This window comes from Rousettus aegyptiacus, unplaced genomic scaffold (assembly GCF_014176215.1).
Source record: "Rousettus aegyptiacus isolate mRouAeg1 unplaced genomic scaffold, mRouAeg1.p scaffold_m13_p_4, whole genome shotgun sequence".
Classification (NCBI taxonomy): Eukaryota; Metazoa; Chordata; class Mammalia; order Chiroptera; family Pteropodidae; genus Rousettus; species Rousettus aegyptiacus.
Genome location: NW_023416307.1, coordinates 103,471,557 through 103,498,215, shown reverse-complemented (window position 1 = coordinate 103,498,215; position 26,659 = coordinate 103,471,557). Strand labels below are relative to the sequence as shown.

The 26,659-nt window shown below is 39.2% G+C and overlaps 1 protein-coding gene across 3 annotated transcripts in view; it reads right to left on the bottom strand.

The window, feature by feature from the left end:
• The window catches only part of SUCLG2 (succinate-CoA ligase GDP-forming subunit beta), a 243,752-nt gene extending 220,643 nt beyond the window's left edge, over nt 1-23,109 (bottom strand). The window contains exons 1-2 of one of the 3 annotated variants that reach the window (XM_016150232.2): nt 22,671-22,732; nt 4,251-4,300 (exon numbers count right to left, since the gene is read on the bottom strand). In XM_016150232.2, the coding sequence (XP_016005718.1) occupies nt 4,251-4,265 (15 nt within the window). In that variant the 5' untranslated portion in view covers nt 4,266-4,300; nt 22,671-22,732. Of the gene's footprint in view, nt 1-4,250; nt 4,301-22,670; nt 22,812-23,010 lie in introns of those variants that run through there. The other 2 variants (XM_016150231.2, XM_016150229.2) reach the window with 2 other exon arrangements.
• Nucleotides 23,110-26,659: the final 3,550 nt, after the last annotated feature.

The following is a 26,659-nucleotide window of genomic DNA, read 5'->3' as shown; positions in this document are numbered from 1 at the left end:
AACATAGAGTCCAATGTTTGAAGGGACTTCTTAGTTCAGTGTGGTACAAACATGAGAGTTTGTGTTTGCATATGAGTCCATATGTAAGAGAAAAGAGAATGAGGCCCACAGTGGGCTGGAAGAGAAAATGTGAAGGTTGTCCATATACAATGTGGTACCAAGATTACTCTTTAAGACATACTGACAATCCAGAGAGACTATCATCAGAATGAATTCTTATTTTCCAAACTAGTAAGTTGTATGACATTTATTATAAGTTATTTAGCTTGATATTTTAAGAAAGCATACCATATAATACAACCTTACAAGATGCCTATACATAAATTGATAAAGACAATGTTCCACTTATTAAATGAAAAATACAAAATGTGTTATTATCATTCCTAAAAAAATTACTACTAATACCATAACCATTGCCATCATTTATTGAGCACTTACTAATATCCCGGCAGAGTTTTGACCTCAATAAGTCTTCACAAATCCCTTACTGTATTTCCTCAATTGACACATGAGGAAAGTAAAGTTCTAAGAGTTTAATTAAGTTGCGTAAGAACACAGAGAAAGTAAGGTCAGGCACAGGATTAGACCCCAGGAGTCTGCCTTGAAAGCTTGTGTTTTGTTTGCCTTTCTATTGCTTTATTTTTATTTTTTTCCTCCAGATTTATTGAGGTCTGACAAATTAAATGGTAAGATATTTAAAGCATACAATGTAGGAATCTGCTATACATATACACATCAAGTTAATTAACACAACCAGCCCTATCTTCTCACATATTTACCTTTTTTTTTTTTTTTTTTGGTGACATTTAAGTTCTACACTCTTAGAAAAATTCAACTACACAAAAGTATTATCGACCATACTCATGTGGTTATAAATAGATCATCGGACCTATTTATATTTATTTTTATCAGTTTTCATCTTAAAACTCAAAGTTTGTATCTTTTTCCCAACTTCTCCCTATTTTCTCCACTCCCCAGCACTTGGGCCTGTTTTAACCCACTGGGCTATGAACACACACACGCGCGCGCGCACGAGCACGCACACGCACACAGATGCACACGCATGTCTCCACAGTCTTTGTTACATTATGCATGTTAATAAAGCTGGATAAAAACAAAGTCTTTAAAAGACTAATTTGATTCGTGTAACAGCCATACTCTAGCATTCAAAAAAAAAGGTTTCTGTTCCCGGGGACCATAAACAAGTTTTCAATGCCTGTATAAAATGGCCCTGGCGTCTGTGTTGGGGCTGAATCATTTCCAAAGCCCTTGACAGTCCTAAGACCCTATGAGCTACTGATGAAGTAGAATTACAATCTACATGTGGGATTCTTTAAAGTCAAGGAAAACTTAAGTTTTTGTCAATTATGGTCCTAAGAGAACCACAAAAAGGAAGCTGAGAGAAAGAATTTATCAACCAACAGCACCCAATTCAGCCATTTTTGTTTGACGTGCTATAAATGTTACTGAGACTATCACCGATGGGCACATTCTCCAGGTTCCTATGGTCCGTTACACTTCAAAACTGTGGGAACAAAGTTTCTCAATAGAAAATACATAAACTGATTTCACCAAAATACGAAGTTTTAAGAGTAATATATGTTTAATGCAGATGGACAGAAAACTCAGCCAAGGTTTATTAGCCCAGGGTCCACGGAAATATTAAACCAAATGTTCAACATCTCTTTCCAGAATCTCAAACTCAGAAGCACTTAAACACCAAACAATGTCATGTAGAGACACAAACCACAGAGTTTATATCAGAAACGAAATCCAAAGATCCAAATACATTTATGTCCCTTAATAGGAATCTGTAAATGTCCTGGAATGGGAGTCGGAAGACAAAGGTTCAAGTTCTCACTCTGACCAAGGCAGCACAACTGTCTCCCACATTTAATTTCGCCACAATTCAGCTGCTTTCTCATGTAAGGGAGGTCAAAGACACCTAACAGTTCTATAATTCCAGAATTTCATGAGAAGAATTAAAAGTTTTCTAATGCCAAAGTTTTCTTTAAAAACTAAACATGGACTCAGAATATAACCTGACAAAATTACATTCCTGAGCATTTATCCCAGAGAAATGAAAACTTATGTCCACACAAAACCTGTACATGACTATTAATAGCACTATTACTTAGACCAAAACTGGAAACAACCATAATGTCCCTCAATAGGTGACCTGTGGTCCATCCATACCATGAAATACTGCTCAGTAATAAAATGCAACATACAATACGTGCAACTTGAATGTCGAGTGGAAAAAGCCATCTCAAAAGGTCAGATAATGAACAATTCCATTTATATAACATATGACAAATTATAGAGATGAGAAACAGATTGGTGGGTGTGACTATAAAGGTTAGTATGAGGGAGAGAGATATGGTGATAAAATAATTCTGTCTTGATTGTGCCTTAGTTACAAAAATCTATACATAATTTAAAAGCATACAACTATACATATACATTGTATCAATATCAAATTGCTGGCTTTGGTAGTATACCTTTAATTATGTAAGCTGTAACTACTAGGGAACTTCTCTGTACCATCTTTGCAACTTCCTATGAATCTACACTTATGTTAAAGTAAAATATTAAGAAAACACTTTCTAGGACACTTTTTGGATATGAGTAAGATCAATAAGTAAATTCCATCTTACCAATTACTCATGATTAGGTCATCCTTCAATCCTCTCTTCTTCTCATTCCCAAAATCCAATCCAACAGAAATCTGAGTTCGCTTCAAAATGTTTCCAAAATCTGACTACTTGTCATGTATAACCAAAATCTGGTCCAAGCCATTTTCATCTCTCCTCTGGTTTACTGTCAGCTCTCCCTGCTCACACAGTCTGTCCTTCTTCCAGAAAATGACCTATTCTTTAGTTCTCTTTAAAAGCCAGGTTAAATCTTTCAATGACTTCACTTATCAGAATAAACACTAAAGTTCTTAAAGCTCCCTACAGGTCTTATAAGATATGTAATTTCTCAACTCTGCCTATAATGGGTTGAATGGTGGTTCCTACCTGCGACATCCATGTCAAAGAACCTCTGACTATGACTGTATTTGGAAAAAGAATCTTTGCAGATGTAATTAAAATAAGGATCTGAAGATGAGACCATCCTGGATTATCCACATGGGCCCTAATTCTAATGACGAGTGTCCTTATGAGAGGAAAAAAAAAATAGATGGTATACAGGAGAAGAGGAAAAGCCACACAAAGATGCAAGCAGAGACTGAACTATACAGCCACAAGCCAAGGAACACCTGAAGTCACCAGGAGCTGGAAAAGACAACGAAAATCCCTTCTAGAGCCTTCAGAGTGAGGCTCTACAGTCCTGCTAATACCTTAATTTAGGACTTTTGACTTATAGAACTCTGAGAGAAAAAATTTCTGCTGTCATAAGCCAGTTTGTGGTAATTTATAGTAGCTCTAGGAAAATAATGATGCACTGCACATCTCACCAAGCTCCTTTCTCTCCCATCTATTCATTCCCTCCCAGATATACTACTGGCTGCTTGTTAATTAAACATGCCAGGCACATGGCCCAATGTCAGGGCCTCTGTTCTTACCCTTCCCCCTGCCTATTACACTCTTTCCCAGATTTCTCCATGGCTCCCTCTCTTAACAACTACGGATTTGTGCTTAAATATCATCTTACTAATAATGACTGCTTCCCTGACACCCCTAACTAAAGGTGCAACCCCATTACTCACACTCCCTTTGTCTCCCTCCCATCTATTTTTTTCTCAATAGCACATACTGTCATCTGTGACACCATACTTGTTCTTTATTATCTCTCTTTCCCCCACTAGAAAATGGCAGAGATTTTTGTCTTTTTTGTTCTGTTATATCCCTGGTACCTAAATCTGTTTCTAAATGGTAGTAGACATTTGAAAATCATTTGCTGAAAGAATGAACTAAAGACACAGAAACTAAAAATAACATACATGGGGCTTTACCTATTATAATACTTAGCAAACTTCATGCCACCCACATATCAACTTCCTTAATTTTTGCTACAGTTCCTTACCAAAAGTGTAATTATTTAATTTTTAACTCTACTATCTACATTTTACTTAATTATCTACTTTAGCCTCAAAATTACAGGTTTATAATGCTAGCTACATATTGTTCCTAAAATGCAATGTATAACTATTTACTAAAATGTTCACATGGGCATCCCTAAAATCCGTCTTAGTGCCACCAACCACCTATGCACCAAACTGAGGCAAATGCTGGTTTTCTTCTTACCTTCCAGTTCACCATGTCTGTGTAATGGGAGTCACAAGGAAGCAGGAGCTCTGCAAATACAGTTAAGTTTGACAGAAATATCGGAAGTGAACATGGGAGTCAAGTAACACTGCCCTCCAATCTCAGCTGAAAAAGCACAGAATTCTTTAATCCCTCTCTTCACAGCTACAAAGTAAAAGACCATAACCCCTTGTCTTTGTGGAGCTCCTCACTGTCCACCAAGCAGTCACCTCTATTGAACTCTCACATTTTAAAAATGAGGTAAACTGATTCACTCAGTCATTTTTGTGATTTTAGCTAACTTTTTTTGAGCTCTGTAACAGCTTACAGTAACAAAAAAATGCCCAAACTCAAAGCAGTACAACACGGCAAAAGTATCCTTCTTCCTAAAGTCACAATTCTGGGAGGGCAAACAGGTAGGAAGGGTAGTTTTTCTCTATAGGCGTTGCTCAGGGACCCAGATAACGCAGGCTCCGCCATCTTGACCCCAAGTCTTTCAAATTACCTTGGTCATCACCGTCTCTACCAATAGAAAGGCAAAAAAGCATAAAAGAATCACAGAGAAGTTCTTCAGAAGCTAGTCTGGGCCACAGCACTTCCAGTCACATTCCACTGGTCTAGAGCTCAGACATATGACCATGCACAGTAGGCTCGGAAATGTAGTCCAGGCATGTGTCCAGAGAAAAGGAAAGACAGCTTCAGTTAACAGCTTATAGTTCTGACATGAGTGCTTTATCTGTTAGGATTCCCTTCTATGTTCTTTTTATTAATGTACGTTAGGAAAAATATATATATCGATTACCTATTCAGTCCATAATTTCATGGATATTATTGCTTAAGGTGAGGCTTAAATGTAAATTTAAATTTTTTTTTAAAAAATGAGTAAATTTAAGAGAAACATAGTAAATCTATAATAGTAATATTTAAACACCACAAAACCCCAGAGACAGGCCCTACTGTTATTCTAATCAAGATGAAGAAATTGAGACACCAACGGACAAACTAATTGTCTAAGTCACAAAGCTAGTGACTTACATATCACTTAAATATGGAAGAGACTTGCAGCAGATGCTATCAGAGCTCCACCCACATGGCCTCAGATCCCTACACCATTTTTGCACAGATCCTCTGCGTGCTCTCCCTCCCAAGAGCCAGCCCCTGTGGCCTTTGTGTGGGGTGCTGAAGCCAACTTGCCCTAGAGCAGGTGTCTCCAAAGCCCTGGGCCACGTACCAGTACAGATTTGTGGCCTGTTAGTAACCCTGCTGCACAGCAGGAGGTGATCGGCAAGAGAGTGAACGAAGCTTCACCTGTCTGTGCAGCCGCTCCCCAGTGCTAGCACCTTCTCAGCTCCATCTGAAATCATCAGGCATTAATTAGATTCTCATTGGATTCTGGTCCCTGGTGCCAGATAGGTTGGGGACCACTGCCCTAGAGCAAGAATAACCAGAAGTACCTTGGAATTTATATTCCAATGGGAGAGCTGAAGATGTATAAATGCCCCAACTTCCTTGTCCCTAATGGGGACAACTCTGAGGTATAACCTATATGACACCCACCATCTCCAAAGCTGCTCTGTGAAATTCAAGTGACGTTACCCTCCAGGAGATTCAGCTTATTAACACACCCTCTTCAGATTCTTCTATTGGTTCAACTTCCCCAAAACCTTCTACATTTTCCTAGGAATATCTCCAAAAAAAATAAAAATAGATAAAACAAATCACATTCACATGAATCCTTTTTTCAGGATCTGCCTCCAGGGAACACAAACTAAGAAAAATCTAAGAACTATTCTGGTTCAAAGTTCCCCAAATGACAATCATTCACACATAATACCTAGTACAACTACAGAATACTAATACTATTATCAATTTCATTATGTGGCTGATTTTAACTTAAAGAACTTTATTTTAAAAGAGTACTTTATATTGCTACCTATATAGTTTGCATAAGTAGAAGGCAATATCAAATACAATTTAAAAATAAAGGATTCAATTCCAGCTAGCCCAGGTAAAAAGTCCTGAGCTGAAAATCTTTAAAGCACACCAGCATGAAACCAAAAATTTTTCCTTGACAAAATCTTAAGGTTTCAAAGATATTTAAAAGAGAGTAACTTCCTCACTACGTGATTCATCAGTATTTGATGCTGCATCTGCATATTACCTAGTCTCGTATGCCGCCAGTGGCATGCACCCTATACTCTAGAAAGCAATGCTTTAGCAGCCATTTTGCAAGGCTGTGTATGTTTCTAGCACATAAAACAATTCCTGATCCATAACCCATGTACAATAAATTTTAAACAGTTTAAGGAGGAAACTGAGTCTCAAAGAAGTTGAGAATCATACCTAAAGCCACACAGTTGATCAGTGGGCCAGAAACATTCTCTCCATGCCAGCCATCTATCAGCATCTAAAACAGCGATGTGACTAATTCCTAAAACCCACTACAACTTTTCCCAGTGACTTCATCTATGGCAGTAAATCTATATACACATATGGTTTTATATTATCTTATAATGCTTGTTTCCCCCATTTTCCCCCCAAATTCTTTGAGAAATCCATAGAACATCATTGCTGGCTGATTTTCATCTACTATTTGCCTATTATCATAACCATACCCTCTTTTTATTACTTTTTCAACTACTGTTATTACTTTTTTTCTTTCATTATAACCCTCGGAATTGATTTCACTTTTATACTCATTATTGTTCACTTATAATCAGCTTTGGATTGCATGCTGATTATTCTTAAATTTCAACTTTATACTACTGAAGAAAAACAGTGCTTGGTGTTATGCACTGATTACAAAATAAGCAGATTATGTAACTGTTTTTTAAAAGGCCTGTAACACATTTTAAAATGCAGTTTTTTTGTTTTTGTTTTTGTTTTTGTTTAACCTTGGATGAGCTGTCTGAATAAAGAGAATGGTTAAGAACTGGATGAGATTTTTTTTTAAATGAGTTTTCTTTATTTAAGCAAAATAAAAAATACCAGAACTTACATATTTGCATAAACAAGGCTCTGTATTTATTCCAATTTCTTGCTACTGTTCAAAATATTTCTAGAACTCCTATCTGGGGAGCAGTATCAAAGCCTTGCCCCATTCCTTAGAATAAATAGTCTTCTCAACTGCAATTCTTTCTTTAAATCAATTCACTTTCAGAAATGGTCAGAGCTTCTCAAATCCACACTGGTGAATAAGGCAGTAGGAAACAAGGTTCTGGTTCAAAAACAAGTACATGAAGCACAAAGCGGGATGACTCATGGTCGTGGTTCATAAGTCAGCTTTCCGAGCAGCTGTAAAAGATGTGCATTTCTAGGATAAGTGCCTAGGTGGAAAAGCATAAGATGAGCCAAGCAGCTGGCATTCTGCACAATGCCAAGGCCACTGTAGTCATTTCCTACGGCTGCCATAACAATCAACGGAAGTATCTTGTTTTATTGTATTGTTTTATTGTACTTCACAGATTTTGTTTTTTACAAATTGAAGGCAAGTCCTTCAATCGGTAAAGACATTATGACTCACCAGAGGCTCAAATGATGATTAGTATGTTTTAACGATAAACTATTGTTTAAATTAAGGTATTTATCTTTTTAGACACAATGCTATTTTACTTAACAGACTACAGTGTAGTATAATATAACTTTTATATGCACTAGAGAACCAAAAAATGTTGTGTGACTCACTTTCTTGCAATATTCACTCTATTGTGGTGGTCTGGAACTGAACCAGCAATAACTCAATATATGCCTGTACCACAAACCAGGTGGCTTAAACAAGAGAAATTTTTTGTCTCACAGTTGCGGAGGCTAGAGGTCTGAGATCAAGGTGGCTTCAGGGCTGGTTTCTCCTGAGGCCGTGAGGGAGAATTTGTTCCACGCCTCTTACCTAACTTCTGGTGGTTTGCTGGCAGTTGGCTTATAGAAGCATTACGCTGACCTCTGTCTTCATGATCAGACTCTACCTTTCTGAGTCTCAATTTTCCCTTTTTATAAGGACATTAGTCATACTGAATTAGGGGCTACCTGATGCCCTCATTTTAACTCGATCATCTCTGTAAAGACCGTATCTCCAAATTAGTCACACTGTAAGGTATTAGGGGTTAGGTCTTCGACAATGAAAATTAGAAGGAACGTAATTCAACCCATAATAGGCACAACTGAATAGACCAATGTGAGCTACATCCCAAGGAGCTGTACAGGACAGCCACTGTGACAACAGGAAAGTTGTTTAAAGCTAATTTGCTCCTCTTTAAAATGGGTACAATGATGACAGTAAGAATGCCTACCTCCTAGGGTCACTATGAGGACTCGATGAGATAATGCTCTTCAAGTGCACAGTACAGGGTTTAGCCCATGGGAACATGATTCATAAATATCAGATGTCTGTTTCCACATGTACCCAATGTCAGGTTATCCAGACACCATTAACATGCACTGTATAGGTGAGTCCAAGGGAAATTGCATAACTGTATTCCAGAGAGCAGAGGGAAGCCCTCTCGAACATCAAAGCCCTCTTGCTGTAACTGCCCATTTCTCACCAGTCTCCACCAGACTAGACCGTAGGTTCCTTAAAGGCAGCAACTGTCTCACATGGCCAAACTTCCTACCAACCCACTATCTTCTGGGCCTAATAGTGCATTTAACAAAAATCCACTAGAAGAATGAATGAACATGAATATTTAATACAATATTAACAGGAAAAGTATTTCTTAGCAGACATTTTAACCCGACATGGGAAACAAAAAATGTAGCCCAAACTATATGCCAAACGTTTCTACTTGGGTAATCATTAACACAAATATATGTTCATTATACACTCACATTAATAGCAGCATTATTCGCAATAGCTAGTCTGAAGCAACCAAAGTGTCCACTGATGAATGGACGAACAAAATGTGATATATACTTATAAAAGAATATTATCCAGGCTTCAAAGGCAAGGAAATTCTGACACATGCTACAATGTGGAAGATACTTAAAAATAACATGCTAAGTGAAATAAGCTAGTCACAAAGGACAAATATTATACGATTCCTCTTATATGAGGTTCTCAGAGTAGTCAAATTCATAGAGACAAAGTAGAATGGCAGTTTCTTGGGCTGGTGGAGAGGAAAAAATGGAGAGCTAGTATTGTGAAGGTATAGAATGAAACACCCCAAAATGTGTTTCTATGGTAGGCAGGTTGTTTTAAGAAAAGCAACTTTAGCCTCGGGCTCAAGAAAAACTTCTGCCCCTCCCTTAATTACCTGAAAGAATTTGAATTAGGGGCCTTGTCCACAATAAGAGGTTATTAGACTTAAACCTCTCTATAGAGCAGAGCAAACTTCTATCTACTAAACATCAGCTCTTCTTATCACCCTGCAAAGACTTTTGATGCCCCCAAAGCACCTTACCTCATCCCTAGTTCAGAATGTCTTATATACTCACTTTCCCTTTCTGTCTCTGAACCTCCTGTGCATGTAGGGTCTCTGACTCTCTTATGTATGCAGGGTTCCCGTACACATGTATATGTTAAATATGATTATTTTCTATTGCTGATCTGGCTCATGTCTATTTGATTATTAACCAGCCAAAAGAATATTGAGAGTAAAGTTTCTTCTTCCCCCATAGTGTCTACTGGGTACAAAGTTTCGGTTAAGGAAGATGAGAAAGTTCTGGTGCTGGTGCTGGTGCTGGTGACAGTAGCACAACAATGTGAGTTCACTTAACGTCAAAAAAGGTGCATTTAGAAATCATTAAAATGGCGAATTTTGATATACATATGTATATATCACAATAAAAAATAAAAAATTTTAATGAAAAATATATGCATTCATATTTTTAGTACTTTTGGAAATCTGAGAAGCAAAAACAAGGTTTTAGAGACACAAAAGGCATTTGCTGGTCCAAACTTTGAATCAAAAAAGTTCTTTTGCTACTCTGAATACCTTAAAATTCAATCACAAAAACACTGCTTTGCATTCCTAATTAATTTTACTTAAATTATAACAATTTTGCTTATTTAAAACTTCAAAGCTTCAGGAAGAATTCTTTTCTGACCTATTAAGACTTTGAAGTATGTTGAGGGGAAATGATTCACCCTGTCACATAGAACAAAGTATCTTTAAGAAAAGAATACTGTAACCCATAGATTACTATAAAGATAACATTATTGATAGATTGCAAATATTAAGAGAAATTAAATACCATACTTACTTAGGGCTACTTAATGTAAAAGGAAATTTAATAATTTTCTCTTTTCTTTATCTAAAGTTTAAATTGACTCTAAGTTTTCCCATACATTAAAATTATATTTTATATAAAATACTGTCAACATAAGAAACATCCAAACCTATAAAAATTTTTATAAGAATTTATTTGAGCCAAACTGATGACAATTACCAGGAAGCAAGATCTCAAATGTTCTGGAGAATAAATGTTTTGCAGTTTCTTTTATGCATTTGAAATTGAGGGGTTGTAAGGAAGATTAAATGAAGGTGGAAAAAGCAAGACAGGGATTGGATTACGGGATATTTAACGAGATGTTCTCTCTTGAGGGGGGCTATGCCTTCCCCGGGGTATCTGGCATTTCAAGGGTTGGTTAACCTAAATGCACAAGAACAATGGACAGGATTGGCTTAAAACCTTTCACTAAACAAATTATAGGCCTGGGGCAGGACTACCCACCATGACCTGCCCAGTTAGGAATTCATGATTTATTACAGCACTTCTTTTTCATTCACAATATACATAGTTATTAAATCAATTTCATACAACTCATAAAAGCCTCACTTTAAACATATATTAAACAAAAAAGAAAGCATCCATTACATCCCCATGATGTCTTGCTAGGAGTTCTGGATTTGGTATTCCAACCTCAAAAGCAACAGTGATGTTGTGAATCATAATAAGAAATACATATTTGGTCTTCATCTCTGGTGTTGGTACAGAGCTCCTAAAACCCTTGAAATTTCCCAAGTGATAAGAGTGTTATGTTAACGAGACAACTTTCAGAAAGCCCCTAAGCAAACTAAAGATGGGGACCAACCAGGGATTAGAGACTTGGAACTTTCACTCCCATCCCTTCACTTCAGGGGAAGGGAGGGGATCAGGAGATTCAATCACCAATGGCCAGTGATTTCGTGAATCATACCTATGCGATGAAGCCTACACAAAAATCCATGAACTATGGGATTCTAAGAGCTGGGCTGGTAACTACGAGGAGATTTGGGGAGAGTGGTATGCTCATAAAGAAGGGCCCGGTTGGGATTCCCCCTAGTAAAAGCCTCACAGCGTCCCCGGCTTCACCTTTCCTTGCCCTATAGCTTAATAATAGATTGACCCAGAACTTGGAACATCCTCTGTCATAAAAAGTTGCCCTGAAACTTATGATTAATGCCCTTATGCTTACTGATCATAATCCTTCTGGTTTAGAATTCTTTCCAGACTACTCCCATCTTTGTTCTTGTGTTGCTAATGCCACCAGAGGACCCCATTTCCAGAGGGACGGCTCTATGAAGCACAACAGACACACCTAGAACCATCACATAGCACCTGGAATAACACCCAGTTTTTCCCTTAAATACCCTAAGCCAGGCTGAAAACGCGAGGCAGTTTTTGAAGGTGTTAACCTGCTGCCTTCTCAGATCACCAGTGCTCTAACAATAAACTTATTCTAAATATCCCAACTCCTGTGTCAGTCTACTATCTGAGCAGCACTGGGAACATGAGCCCCAGACTCAGTTACTCTCCAGTTACACTTAGAGGGCATGAAAACTCCACAACTCTCTCCACATACCTTGTCCTAGGCATCTCTTTCACCGGGCTATACCAGAGTTGTGTTACTTTATAATAAACCAGTAATCTAGTAAGTAAAATATTTCTCAAAGTTCTGTGAGCCACTCTAGCAAATAAATCAAATCCGAAAAGGGCGTAATGGGAACCTCCAATCTATAGCCAGTTGGTCGGAAGCACAGGTGACAACTTGAATTTGAGACTGGCATCTGAGTTGAGGTGGGGACAGTCTTAGGATTGACCTGCAGCATTTGACGGTATTTCTACGTAAATAGTCAGAACTGAGTTGAACAGGAGGACACTCAGCTGGTGTCAGAAAATTGCCTGATGGTGTTGGAAAACCCACACATGAGAATTGGTGTCAGAATCTACACCCTTAGACTAAGCCTCCCCAAGGACTTGTCACAGGACTTCTGCCTCCATTTCAAACTAAGTTACTAGTCAAGACAATCATGCAATCCTTTATCATTTTTAAAATAGAGAGGATAATCTGTTTACAATTTCACCATCTCAAAATTAATCTAGTTTTCAACTAGCGGATTTATTTTTTCATGCTAATAATAAAAAGGTTAAACACTGAAAAATTCATTTTTCTTTTCCCTATATTGTTTTCAATTTTAATGACACAACTTTAAGGAGTTCTGAATCTTAAGTCACCATTAATAGTTTATTTTCTTAGTCAAAAATAATGAATAAATCTCAGCTTTCATTTTATTACTTATTAAAGGTCCACGTAAGCCCTAAGGCTGGAGTGAGAATGTACATTAAACCTGGTTACTTCTTTTCAGAAGTGAATTTATACAAATAAGTCCTTCAAAGTCCAAGGGTTGCCACATAGTATCTCCACAGCAATTAGGAGAGCTTCAGCAAAAGAAGGTGTCACATAGCAAAAGATAAAGATAGTTTCCTTATAAAAATGTGAAGAGATCTGCATTGATAAGGGGGAAACTGCCATATTTGCTGATACAAGCTAAAATGCTGGTCTTCACTCTCAATCAATGCCGAGTATAAGTCCTTTTCCCAAGAGATTTTGTTTTATTCCTTCACTCCTGAGCACACAAAAGGCACTACAGGGAACCTCTCTCTCTCTCCTTCCATGTCATTTACCCACTGTGACTCTTCTGATTCCCTACTCTGCACTTATATTGCTCATCTCCCTGCAAGTGGCAGAGTTGAGGGGCTTTTAGGAGGAAGGCATAGAAAACATTGAAGGGTGCCTTTTATAAAGCCTTTCTGATTATAGTTAGTGATAATATCACCAAAACCAATAACTAATATTTATTGCCAATTAAGTACACAGTGCTAAGGTGATATGCACAAGCTCAGTTAATCTTCAGCGTAACTCTGGAAGGCTACGAGTACTGTGACTCACCCTACTTTTTAGATGAGGAAGCTGAGGTATGGGAAAATTTCATCAAATTTAAGAACCAGTGACTTTTTGCACCACTTTATGTACCATTGGGGAAAAAAACCTGCCAATCAATCTATGGCACAAGTGATAGAAATCTATGATCCAGATTTCAGAGATGTTGAAATATGAAAAAGAAAAATGTGTCACAATAAAATACATAAGTAATTTCACAAGATCACAAATCTACCAAGTGCTGCAAGCAAGATCTGAACCCAGGTAGTCTAGTTCCAATCCTGGTTCATGCTCATTATCTTGGCATAATTATTAACAATACCTCCTTTTACTCCAAAACGTACTCCAGTTAAGGATAAAATATAAGGTCTTCCTACATGATTTAAGTGAAATGAAACCTCCCCCTGAAGTCCCAGCTGACTGCGCCAGGGACTGATGTGGGAGCCAGTAGCCTCTGCAGGTGGCTTGAAGGAACTCTGCCCGACAGGGCAGCTCCTTATTGAGCACTGGCAAAAGGACTCAAACGAATCCTCTTTTGGAAGGATTAAGTGGAGGAGAACCAAGAGAAGTTGGGTTATTTCAACCCTGACTATTGCTCTAAGCAAAGCTGAGGAAGTGTTTCAGGCCTGTATGAAGTCTGTAGTCCACATCTGTCTTGCAAACACTCACTTGACTATTTGGATGGATGAGCTGACTTCCCATGACACCCCATTTTCCCACTTAATATTAAATGGGAAAATTTTCTCTCTTGAAAATTACTTTTCCTTATGATCAAAAGAAAATGATCTAAAACAAGGCTCATTGCCATTACTTTAAGCTCTGGTAAAGTAGTCCAGCACAAATTAGAAAAGTGAATAGCAAGAAAATCATAAAGGAAACAAAGCAACTACAAACATGTGGACATAGAGAAAAGAAGACAGGTTAGCAACAGTTCATTAAAGATAGAAAATATAATGGTGTTCTAAATGGATAAGGCCAACCCAGCAACACTGAGCTCAAGGGCCCTAAGACTTGGGCTCTAGCTGCTCCTCTCCAAGGCCTCCCCACATCAACCATGGACTGTGGGACAGAGATGGAGAGCTTATGCAAAACCAGTCAATCTTTCAGCTGGCTAGTGACCCAAACCTGAGTGCAAAAGGATGAGGTAGGCCAATGAGATTTTCTTTTTATTAGGACTAAATCTTTCTGGGAGACAGAAGCTGGATGATGTGTTGGGGGAAGGAAGCTGGCGTGGGCATGGGGATGGACAAAGTAGAAGTTATAAAGAGATGTTACCATGAGTAAGTGACCAGTTAACAGAAGAGACAAGGCACAGAAAAGGCAACATCAAGTAAGATTTGTCTTGAGTCCCAGTATGTATTCCTTTCAATAAACCTTTATTTTTTTATCTTGAGCTAAGTCCAAATAGGTCTCCTTACACTCTCTTTGCTCGGGGACGGTAAACAGCCTTTATCACCTTTTTGCTATATGGCAGAGGATAGGAGAGCCAGCAAGGAGGACCCAGCAGGGGAAGCATGAGTCTTGTCCAGTCTATTTCCTTAATGATGCCAGTCTTTCTTTTCTACCCTCTTGCCATGATTTAGGCCATTTTAGCAAATCTCCTTTGTATCTCTCTTATATTTGTTTTCCGGGGTCAATCTTGGTTTTGTTACACCTGTTGTCCTAGTGTGATTACTCACAGTGTTCAAGTTCACACTCAAAAGTATCCGAATTTTGCAATAAAATATGTGTTCACTCTTATTTTAGTCCAAGCCCCCATCTTCTCCCATTATATGTGCCATTAAGCAAATGTCAGAGAACACAAAGGTAACCAGTGCTGAAGGCAAGATTTAAACCCAGGCAGTCTTACTCCAGTCCTAGTTAATGTCTATTATCCTGGCATAATTACTAATGGCACTGAGTCACTGCAACAGTCTCCCAAATGATATCCATTCTTTCATTCCTCCAACCCTCTCCCCACTACATGTAGAAAGAGTACTCTAAGCATAAAACTGCCCTGTCATGCCATCATCTAAAACCCTTCAATGGCTCCCCATCTCCCTCAAGAACAAACCTTAACTCTATTACCAGATTCAAAAGACTCAGCAGAATTTTGCTCCTGCTTACATCTCCAGCCCAATCGCTGACTGCCCTCCACCTCAAACTCCACAAAGCAGCCTTTCTGAGATTCCTCAGTGCCCTGGAGTCACAATCTTGGAACTAAGGCAAGAAATGGAAAGGGAAATGGGGCAAGCACATGGATAAATGGATAGGGGGAGAAAAAGAGATGCCAGGCCCCATCTCACCCCTACTCACAGGACTCAAGTTTATACAGACCTATTCCTTGTGCTTTGACAGGTCTCCAGTATCAACTCATAGAGTGTACCAAATCCCTCCAAGTTTCTAAATAAAAATAAATTTTAGGGGTAAATGTCAGAAATCTATGCCTTCATGACTAGTACCTACATGCTATTCATTTGGAGTCATTTCTAAAAAAGGGCAAAAGCTGCCACATAATGAGCACACTGACCAAAGTCTGAACTCAAGATACAAGGAAACTTCATCCTCTATTGCCAAAGTCTACCCTGCAAAAGCCATGCGATTTCACAATTTCTCCTGCAACCCTGAAGGCGGTGCTTTGTACTGGGCAGACAGTAAAGGGCATGTGCCAGTTGCCCTTTGCTATATGTTGTGACTACAGCCTTTTCTTTAGGTGTCCCTGCCGCCACCTCAAATCTTTGACACACATGAGGTCCAGAAGCCATTATTACTACAAAGTCAACATTAAGATATGCACATGTTTCTGGAATGAGCAATATCCAGGACGGTACAACTGAGCTCCCCATGTGATCCTCCCCACTGCCACCCTGGGCCTCAACAGACCCTCACCCCATCTGTGGAATAATGAAGATGACCAGAGCCCAGGCAGCAGGTTTTGCACTCTCTGAGCCCTGGATATAAACTGAGAATTATTACCACTGTCTCACATGGTTGTTGCAAATGATTAAATGATATAAAACCTAAAACACCAAGCCAATGCCTAACCCTGAGTTGGCAGAAAATGATGAATGTTTATCAAATCTGGAAAGGAAAATTAATCTAGCTTAATAAGTCTTTTAAAAATGCAAGTAAATTTAGCTTCAAATTCACTGCAAGAGAAGTAATCACTGTGAGCCCACCATCTAATCATAATGCCAAATGTCATATATATCAACTTATCTAATCTTTGTAATCATCTGTGAGAATTATCCCCTTTTGGGGAACAAAAAACTGAGGTTCGATCGAGTTCAATAACTTGCAGAACAATCTGGCAGACCCGGAATTTGAACTCAGTACCATATGAATGCAGAATTCACTTCCTTCTCTCCTGTTACTCTGTTTCCCAGACTCCAAAACCAGCAAAGTAGGGAGTCAGAAAAGGGCCTGGAGAGGACAACTGTTCAATGGTGATCAATATACCTGTCAGGACAAGCCCAAATGACAAAAAGTGCCTAGCATTCAGGGGCAGAAATGGGGAAAAGTAAGCAATCGGTATAACTGGATACCAGCCCAAACAGGATCCTTTGGCAATCTAGCATAATGTTTTAGTAATGTTAAGGGGCTTATTAGTATGAGGCAGGTGATTAGCTGGCATTGTGATTTTAGGCAAGTCACTATGCTGCCCCTTGTGCTTCTGTTCCCTTAAATGCAACATAAAAGCCATACAATCTCTCTTGCGGTAATGTATGTTACAGAAATAATGTGCAGAAATAATTTTACGCAGGGTCTGTCATGTACAAAATGATCACTCCTATTAGTATGAAAGCCCTTTCCCAAGCCCTTTCACAACTAGACTTTCTACAGCCCCTTCCTCCCTCACTTGCCTAAATTATTTGCATCACCCTGCAACTTCTATTAGTTACCTGCCTCTCACTTCTCTATGCACCTCTCATTCTGTTAGTCCACAAAAGCTTATTGACTACCTAGTCAGGCCAGCTGGAGAAATGACAGTACATAAGAAAAATCTATCCTCACAGAGCTTAGTTTCTTACATTTGTGGGAAAAGGAGAAAGACAGACAATAAACAAACAAACAAACAAAACACATAAGAGACCACCAGGTAAAATGTTATAAAATACAATAAAGCAGGTAAGGGTGAAGGGCAGTCAGATAATTAGGGAAAGCCCTGTTTGAATGAAAGGAGAGAACAAGGCATGAGATCGGAGGGAACAGTGTTTCAGACAAGGGAACATCAAGCACCCTGTACAGTGTCTTCTTTCTGCATTCACTCAGTCATACAACACTCATTGGTTAAGTGCATCTATATAACCAGCATTCTCTTAAGCACTGGGTTTACAGTGAACAACTAAATTAATATACACTCTGCCTTTGGGAGTTTACAACAAATAGCACTGGGCATATGCTAACTGTTCAGAAAATATTTACTATTTAAATAATATTTGCTTGATTTTTAGTTACATAGTTCTATGTCAGGCTGAGTTCTGAGCTTTCTACAGCCCCGTCCTTCCTTCCTCATTTGCCTGAAAGATCACCATCCTTCAGCTTCTGCTGCTTACCTGCCTCTCCCTTCTCCATACCAAACTGTTCAGGATGACTCATAACCTCCCTATGTTCTCTTTTCCCTCTGTTTTGCATGCAGTCCACTCCATCTGGAATGCCCTCTCCGCCTCCATCTTCTTCAACAGACTAACAGCATTATTTCCCAAAATATCATTAGTATATAGATTTTGTCATTTGCTCAAACATGTACAAATCTCTCAAGTTCCTCAGACAAAACGTTTCATCAAGTAATAGAAAGCAATGTGTCAACTGACAACTCCAGATTGAGAAGTAAAAAGAGTTGAAGGACAACTGATCTGAGGTTATTATATAATTTCTTTCCCTCCCCAAAATACAAGATATTTCAGTGACTTTCTGGGCGTTGTGCCTGCAGAAATGGGCCAAGGTACAACAACAGCAAAGTTCTCAATACTGTAGGTCTGTGCGTTCCATCACCCACCCATAAAAGAAATGTTTCATTTACAGTAAACAAAACCAATTTGGCCCAGGAGCTATCACTTAAAGGTCTTCCCCACATAGAAGGTCAATAGTTTAGCATCTAAATTATTTGAGATGGATTTCCTTTTCCTACAGCAGAAATTGCAGCTGTACTTCATTTAAAAAAAAAAAAAAAGCAAGAAAGAAAAGTCAGATATTTATTTTTCTAAGCAAGAAGGTTAAGTCACAACTTCTAGTGCAGCCTCCACAGAATCATTTAGCTGATAAGAACTGGCATATAACCTTTAGTCCTTCACTTTTAAAAGACATACATCCATCTTTCTCCTCCTACTTTCCAAAAGAGAAGAAAATTAAGCTAAAGCCATCCGTTTTGAAGTATACAAGAGCAGGAATATAGGTTTTAGTTTCCATCGACCACGTACATTTCTCTCCAAATGCCTGGACAGAAGCTCTGGGCTTTGTGGAGAACCACACAACGATTCTATAGCTGGGGCTTGAGAGGTAGTGTTTCTACAATGTCTCTGCTTCTCTTACAAGAGAACAGCTCTGTGAACTTCACCCACATATTATGAAAGGGGACATGTACTAAAAGTCAACAACACCATGCTCAGAATTACCATTAACCATTTAAACTCGGCACCCTCAGCCAAGATTTCCCCAAAGACATGATCAATGGAATGGGTCGCCTCTGTACTCACTGTGGTTGCACCTCCTGTATCACACTGCCATGTACCACACAGCACCCTGTTCTCCTGGCTGACTATTTGGATATGGCAACATGGACTGTCTGCTAGAATTTGGGTGAGAAGATGCCTAACGACGTGGAACTTCACTGGAGTGCAGAGTGCACTAAACAACATTACCCCCAAAAGTTTCAAAGCCAGGGTAGGTTTACAATTAGAGTGTATAGTACAGTAAAGAAATGCCTGCTCTTCAGCAGCTAGAATTGTGATTCAGACCCAGCTGCTGTTTACTAGCTACATAGTTTTAGACCAGTCTCTCAGCTACTCTAAGCTCTTAAAAATACCTTATCAGACTCCGAAAGTACCCACATAATCTGGCCCCTGCTGATTATTACTAGTACTACCATTTTGCTCCTCTTTAACTGCCAGAGCATACTGAGCTCATTCCCACCTCAGGGCCTTTGCACTTGCTGTCCTCGCTACCTAATATACTCTTCCCCAGAGTTTCACCTGGCTGGTACTTTTCATTACTCAGGTTTCAGCTCGAATGTCCAAAACTCACCTCCAGGATCTCATAAACATAATGTTGAGGTATATGAGTACATAGTGTATAATTCCATTTACATAAAGTACAAAAAGGAACAAAAGCAGTATATTATATGGTGGTGTAAGTCAGGGGACTGGTTATCCATTTCAGGGTGGAGGGAGTGAAAGAAAGGAGCACCAGGGGGTGTTCTGGGTTACTGCTAAATGATTCATTTCTTGATATAAATTTGGTTACCTGGACATGTTCAGTTTGTGAAAACACATCAAGTTGTTCACTTACATACATTTCTAGTATGCATGTTGCATTGCAATAAAAAAATAAAACAAAACAAAAAAACACCTTGTCAAATTGGTTTTCTTTTTGGCTAAGCTATTCGTTCTCCATCCAATGACCCTGTTTTATTTCCTTCAAAGCATCTGTTATTGTCTGAAATCATCTTCATTATTGTTTATGTATGTATGGTCTAGTCCCTTCCCCAATTCCATTAAAATAAAGTATCATGTGGCCAAGGATTCTGCCTGCCTTGTTGAACTATCTCCAAATCTCAGCACTTGGAATAGCCCTGTTTTAGGCTGAATGAATGAATAAATAGATAGATATAGATATAGATATATATAGATATAGATGTAAAATAAGAAATGGCTAAATGGAGCCCTTTAAAGATATACCAACCAACAAAAATCAAAACAGTGAAGCCAAGAGCAGAGGAAATAAAAAATTTCAATGATGTTATACATTAAGAATAGGTGTCAGATGTTAAATTTAACTACAGTGATGACTAGATAAAGTGTTATTCTATGGGTACCTTTGTGAGTGGTTAAAGTTACTTCTCAAAGCAGAAACTGAGTCTTTTATCTATATACACCCAACAGTTTTGCCCAAGGCCTGGTACAAACTAGGTCTGAGCAAGAGTGGTAATAGAATTGAGACACTGGGTGAGGACTCCTTCAGTTTTGTGGAAAAAGTGGGTGATATTCAATTGTAATGTCTGCCATCAGCAAGAGAGTAGGTAGGCACAACATCCAAGCAGACTTAGATGAAGCAAATGCTAAGTATCCAAGAATTTGAAGAGTTCCTTATAAGGCATGAGCAATACTCACCTATTTGTTTTTTTTGCCAATTCTAAGATGTTTACATAGAAAAAACAGAAATGTGTAGTATTGCTGATGAATTGGATGTTCTACTGGTTTCTACTAGTATGCAGACTACTATATGCTGACATAATGTATTTTGAGTAGCAAATCTACACTCACAAAGTAACAGCCTGGTGTAATGAAAACTTAAAAGTAAACCTTTATTTTGGAATCAGCTCTGCCACAAACAGTCTTTGAATAGATCATTGAACCTCTTTAGGCCTCAATTTTTCTACCTGTGAAATGAGTTGGTTGGACTAGATGCTTGCTAATGCCCATTTTCCAATTCTTGGACACTGTGTACTGTTCTCAACTTAAAAAAATTCTCATCTTCTGAGCCTTCTGTTTACAAAATAACTAATCATCTACAAGTATGTAAATCAAGGTTGCCAGATGGAGTGAGGCAGGAAATCCTTTCATCCAGTCTTCTTGCCAAACCAAGGGTATCTATCCCCAACCAGATTCTGTGGAGTGCTATGTTCAAGCTCCCATTTCTTGGTAAGGCAAGAAGCCTTATCATACTTCATTAAACACTTGGGTTTCTCTAATTACTTCCTTTGCTTGAGTTTTAATTGCTGTAGGCCCCACATTTCTCATCAATTCAAGTCTCTAGTCATATTTAGCACCACAGTTTTTGTTTTTTGTCACACCTAAGTAATGAATAGGACTTGATCACCTGGAGGTATTCTCCTTAGGCTATTACAATAGTTATTAGTGATTTTAATTAGACAACACTGCCACTCCTTTTGCTATCCCACCAGTCAAGTGCCTATTATGAATATTACAGTAATAAGTATTAGCACCTTTTAAATTTACATTAACAAAGAGAGAAATGAGAAGTCAGGAAATGAAAGGAGAAAAAAGGAAAAAAAAAACCGCAGATGTCATAATTAACCAAAGCTTAAAGTAACTGAATATCATTAGTAGCGATTTTTTAATTTTCTTTAAAACTATACTATGCACATCCTGGTTAAAACTGCGGTGATCATTTGTCTCTCTTCAATTAAAAATTGCGAAAATGGACAAGGACATCCCTCTGCTGTGGATGAGCGCCACACTGTCCTTTCTTTAAACGGGCAGGGAGACTCCACGGAGAATAAGAGTGGTTGAGTGATTTCTTCCACAGTCATCACCAACTCCTAATTCCCCGAAGGTCTTCTGACTACTGCAACTCTTGCCATCAGCAGAGAGTAAACTCTACCAAAGGCCAAGTTCTAATAGCTGATACTCAGCATTCGCCACTGGCCCTCTTGGGTTTTTATTCTCTAAAAGCAAGGCGAAAGTGACTAAGGCCAATGCTCTAATGTGTTTTAGTGACAGGATTAATTTTTCATTGACAGGAGAAAGAAAAGTGTTTCCCATTTTTCTCCCTGACCCCTCATTTCGCCAATTGAGGTGCCCCCAAAAGACTACAAAAAGAAGGCAGCGTGCAGAAAGTTCACTGCAGGAGGTGAGCTACTACAGGAGGTAGGCTGGGATGGGTTTCTAGGCAAGTTCATCATGCCTAACAAATGCGCTCAGAAATAGAGACGTTTCAAAACCAGAAATGGTAAAGCAGATAATAAACATTCCGATCTCCTAAACCTGGTCCGAGGAACTTTTCCTAAACTTGCACTGCAGAGCCTGGTACAGGGCCAGGCGCCTTGGGCGCGAGCTCGGGGAACCGATGCCAACGCATTCTGGGTCTTGCGTGGTACACACTCTGGGGCAGCCCCGGCAGTCGCCGCCCCGCGGCCCCGAGGCCCACACGCGAGCGGAGGATGCAGGGGTCCCTCGTGCGCCTCGGGCGCTGCAGAGCGCGTCGCCTCGAGAGGTGCAGCACTCGAGCAGCCGCGCACCGGTGCCACGAAGGAGACAGGTGGAGGAGGAGGAGCAGGAGGACCCGGGCAGGCGGGCGCCCCGCCAAGCGCCCTGCCCGCGGCCCCTGCCACAAGGCCCGCTCACCTGAGACCTGGGCGCCAGGAGCGGGGGTCGGAGCGCCAGGTCTCGCAGAAGTTTCCGGGCCTGCGCTGCCACGGGGGACGCCATCTTAAGCAGGAAACCCGGCGTGGGGGAGCCGGGCTGCGCGCAGACAAGGGAGGAGGGGGGAGGGAGGAGGGAGGAGGCGGGCCCCGCGGGCCGTTCCCCTCCGCCCGGGCCCGCCCCCTGCCCAGCGCCGCGTGCTGCAGGCTGCTACCGCGCGCGCGCGCGGGGCTAGCACCTGGGCGCGGTTTCCCGGCCTGTGCCCCGCCCGTGGGCGCTGCTGGCCAATACTTCGGTCCCCCAACACCGACTCCAAGTTCACCTTAGCACTCAGAAGCCTGATGACCCTGCTACCTCCGGATGCAGTTGTTTTTGAGCAAAAATGGATCCCAAGCCCCACAGCCATGGGGCTTAAACTAGACCAGTGAACCGACCAACAAGCGAGAATTAGTCGTTGCAGTGAATGCTCAAAGGACCGGCCCACCGGGCTGACGCCGTCTAACAGTGAACTCTGGTCTAGTCATGGGATCATCAAAGCAATGCTATTGAAGGCTTTTAAGCCCAGTTACCATCGTAATAAGGGCAGACATTTATTTGGAGTTTACTGACTCTAAACACTGTACGTGTAATAAAAATGATTGTAATAAATATACTTAATGAGTGCTAAGCACTTTACAAATATATAAACTAATATAGTCACCATAGCAACCTTTACAGTATGTACAAGTGTAAAAACCACAGAGGCACAGAGAGGTTAAGGAACTCATTCCTGGTCACAGACCTACCTGATAAAGAGTGGAAATGAGATTCAAACTCATGCTTTGTCTTCACCCCACCGCATTAAGCGGTATCTTAGATTTTTTTAAACTTATTTTTGAACACGTAATCATAAGAAAAGCTACAATGTAACATACTACGCAACTACTCTTACTTTCCTTCTCTCTCTCCTTTTAAAAAAATTATTTTGACAAATTTTTATTTCGATAAGTTAAAAAAAAGTTAAAAGAATATTACACCAAAATGCCTAAATAGCTTTTAGCCAGATTCACCTTTTTTTTTGCCACATTTCCCAGTCTTGATAGGTAGATATAGATACATCGATTTATAAACCATTCCTCATCACAATTTTACCTTCCAGATTTAGCATCTGTTGGTAATTATTGCTTGGATGTTTAATTAATATGATGGTTGTAAAATGGTGTTTGTCTAATTTCATCCTTTTCTACATCTTTTACCTTCTATCTGAAAAGACCTTTACCTTTTTAAATGTATTTATACTTTTCCACATTTCTTTATTTATACTTGTATTCACTTGTATCAGTGTGGACTTATGCATTCCTTTTTTTCAGTACCAAACCTATGCTCTTTCCTATTGCATACACATCCTATTGCTACCTCTGAATATGGGTCATTTAATCCTCACGGAAACCCTTCAAGTAGGTGCTACTGTTATTCCCATTTTGCCAGAGAGAGAGAACTGGGCCACAGAGAGAGTATGTAACTTGCCCAAGGTACACAGCTTGGGATAAGACCCCAGAGTTAGAATCTTACTACACACCCTACTACACAACCTTGCCACACACCCTCTCCTTGTCATGAGTAGATCTGAGTTCCCACCTCATCCATCATTACTCCCACCCGGGCTGCCATCTAGCCAAAATGTAGCACAGAATCTTAATGTTTGTAGACTGAATATTTAAACTTGGCGAGAGCTTCGAGCACGTCAGAAGGAAGCAGACCACCTGTAGAACTAACCAGAGGCTGTATATTCAGACATTACTGTGGTAATGGAGTCAACTACTATCACTTTCCTTCCAGCAGAAACTTAAAAAGGTTTGAAAGAAGAAGGCATTTTATAGAGAAAGGAGGGACAGTCTTTGGTTCAGTGCTCTATTAGAATAAGCTTTTTCTATTATGACATAATTTTTCAAAGTGGAGTAAGGAGAGGCTTTCTAGTTGCCATTCAAGTATATTTGATTGTCTTTGATTGAGTTCCACTTACTGACTTCCTCTTAAAACTTCTCTCTGTTTTCTACCTGTTTCTTTCCAAATAAGAAGCTTTTTGAGGTCAGGGATTCCACCACAGAGTTCTGCACTATACTTTACTGAGACAATCACTGGTTTTGCAGTCACACTAGACTGAATTCAAAATCTGCCTCTGCCTCTTACAAACTTGTGGCTTGGGGAAGTGCCTGTTTCATAGGGTAATAGTAAGTATTCAACAAGATGTTGTATATAAAGACTTTGTCCCTAGTAGGGGCTTAATACATGTTTTCCATAAAGGTTGCATCAATTTATAGTCTTATCAACAGTGCATAAGGGCGCCCTTTTCTCCACATCCTCTGAAACACTTATTATTTCTTGTCTTTTTGATAATAGCCATTCTAACATGTGCAAGAGAGTATCTCATTTTGGTTTTGATTTGTACTTCCCTTATAGCTAGTGAAGTTGAGCGTCTTTTCATATATTTGTTGGCCATCTGTATATCTTCTTGGTAAAAGTATCTAGGTCCTCTGCCAAACTTTTAACTGGATTTTTGTTATTTTTTTATTGAGTTTTAGAGTTCTTTATACATTTTGGATATTAATCCTTATCAAATAAATGATTTTCATTCTCCCATTTAGTATTTAGTGTGCTTGTTTGTTTGTTTGTTTTCACTTTTGACTTTGTCCTTGGAGTTATATCCAAAAACAAACAAACAAAAATCACTAAGACTGATGTTCAGGAACTATTACCTGTATTTTCTTCTAGGAATTTTATGATTTCACGTCTTACATTCAAATTTTTAATCCATTTTGTTTTAATTTTTTATTGGTATACGATAGTAGTCCTGTTTCTTTCTTTTGCATTCGGCTGTCTAGTTTTCCCGACACCCTTTATTGAAGAGACTGTCTTTTCTCCATTGTATATTCATGCCTCATTTATCATAAATTAATTGACCATACATGTGTGGGTTTATTTCTTGGCTCTCTATTCTGTTTCATTGATCCATGTGTGTTTTTTTATGCCATACTGTTTTGATTACTATAGCTTCGTAGTACAGTTTGAAATCATGGAATGTGATAGCTCCAGCTGTTTTCTTCTTTCTCAAGAACTGCTTTGACCTATTATATTTTTAGAGCTTCAGAAATGCAGATTCCTAGACTCTACTGTAGACCTAGTGAATCAGGATCACTTAGGATAGGGTCTAGGATCCGCATTTTAAATAATTTGCTACGAGAGTTCTTTAGTGTAAGAACTAAAAATGCAAATAAATTAAACCGTAGTTTCAAACTCTCAAGAAGTTTCTTGGTAAATCAAGAAACGAGTTACTCTCCTTTGTTCCATTGGGTTCCTAAATGTTGGATGAAAAACTGATAAATTGTAGATGTAGATGATGACTACATATTGCTGCTTCTGGAGAACCATGGAACATTCATACAAAACCCATTTTCCACCAGCAGTTAAGATCAGCTGAGCTATGTAGAAGCATTGGCTAAAGGTGAATAAACAACTATTCTATGCTTTTTCTTTGTCAAAGTAGCAATTTGTGGACTGCTTGAACAATGATTGTGGTCTTTGATGATAGCACTATCAGAAGCATTGTGAATTGTCTGGTATCAGATCAAAGCACAGAAGTAGACATCAGACAAACTGAGTTAAAGTCTTGACTCTGTGATTTAAAAGCTTTATGGTTTTGGGTAAGTTACTTCATAGCCTTGATTCTTTTATCTGTGAAAATGGGATTACAGTAGTACCTATTATTGCCAGTGAGATGCATTGTCAAGTGCTTGAGATCCCAGTGGCTGTTATCCATCCTGCCTTCTTTACTTGACTAAGAAATCCTTTTTCATGTTTATTTTTTTATTATCTGCGTCTGTGAACCTCCGCCTCCCCATTAATAAAGTAAAGGCCAGATATGACAGCATCTTATTTGAACTGAGATTTAATAAGGTAGCATTTTTCATAAACTTTACATGCATTTGAGATAT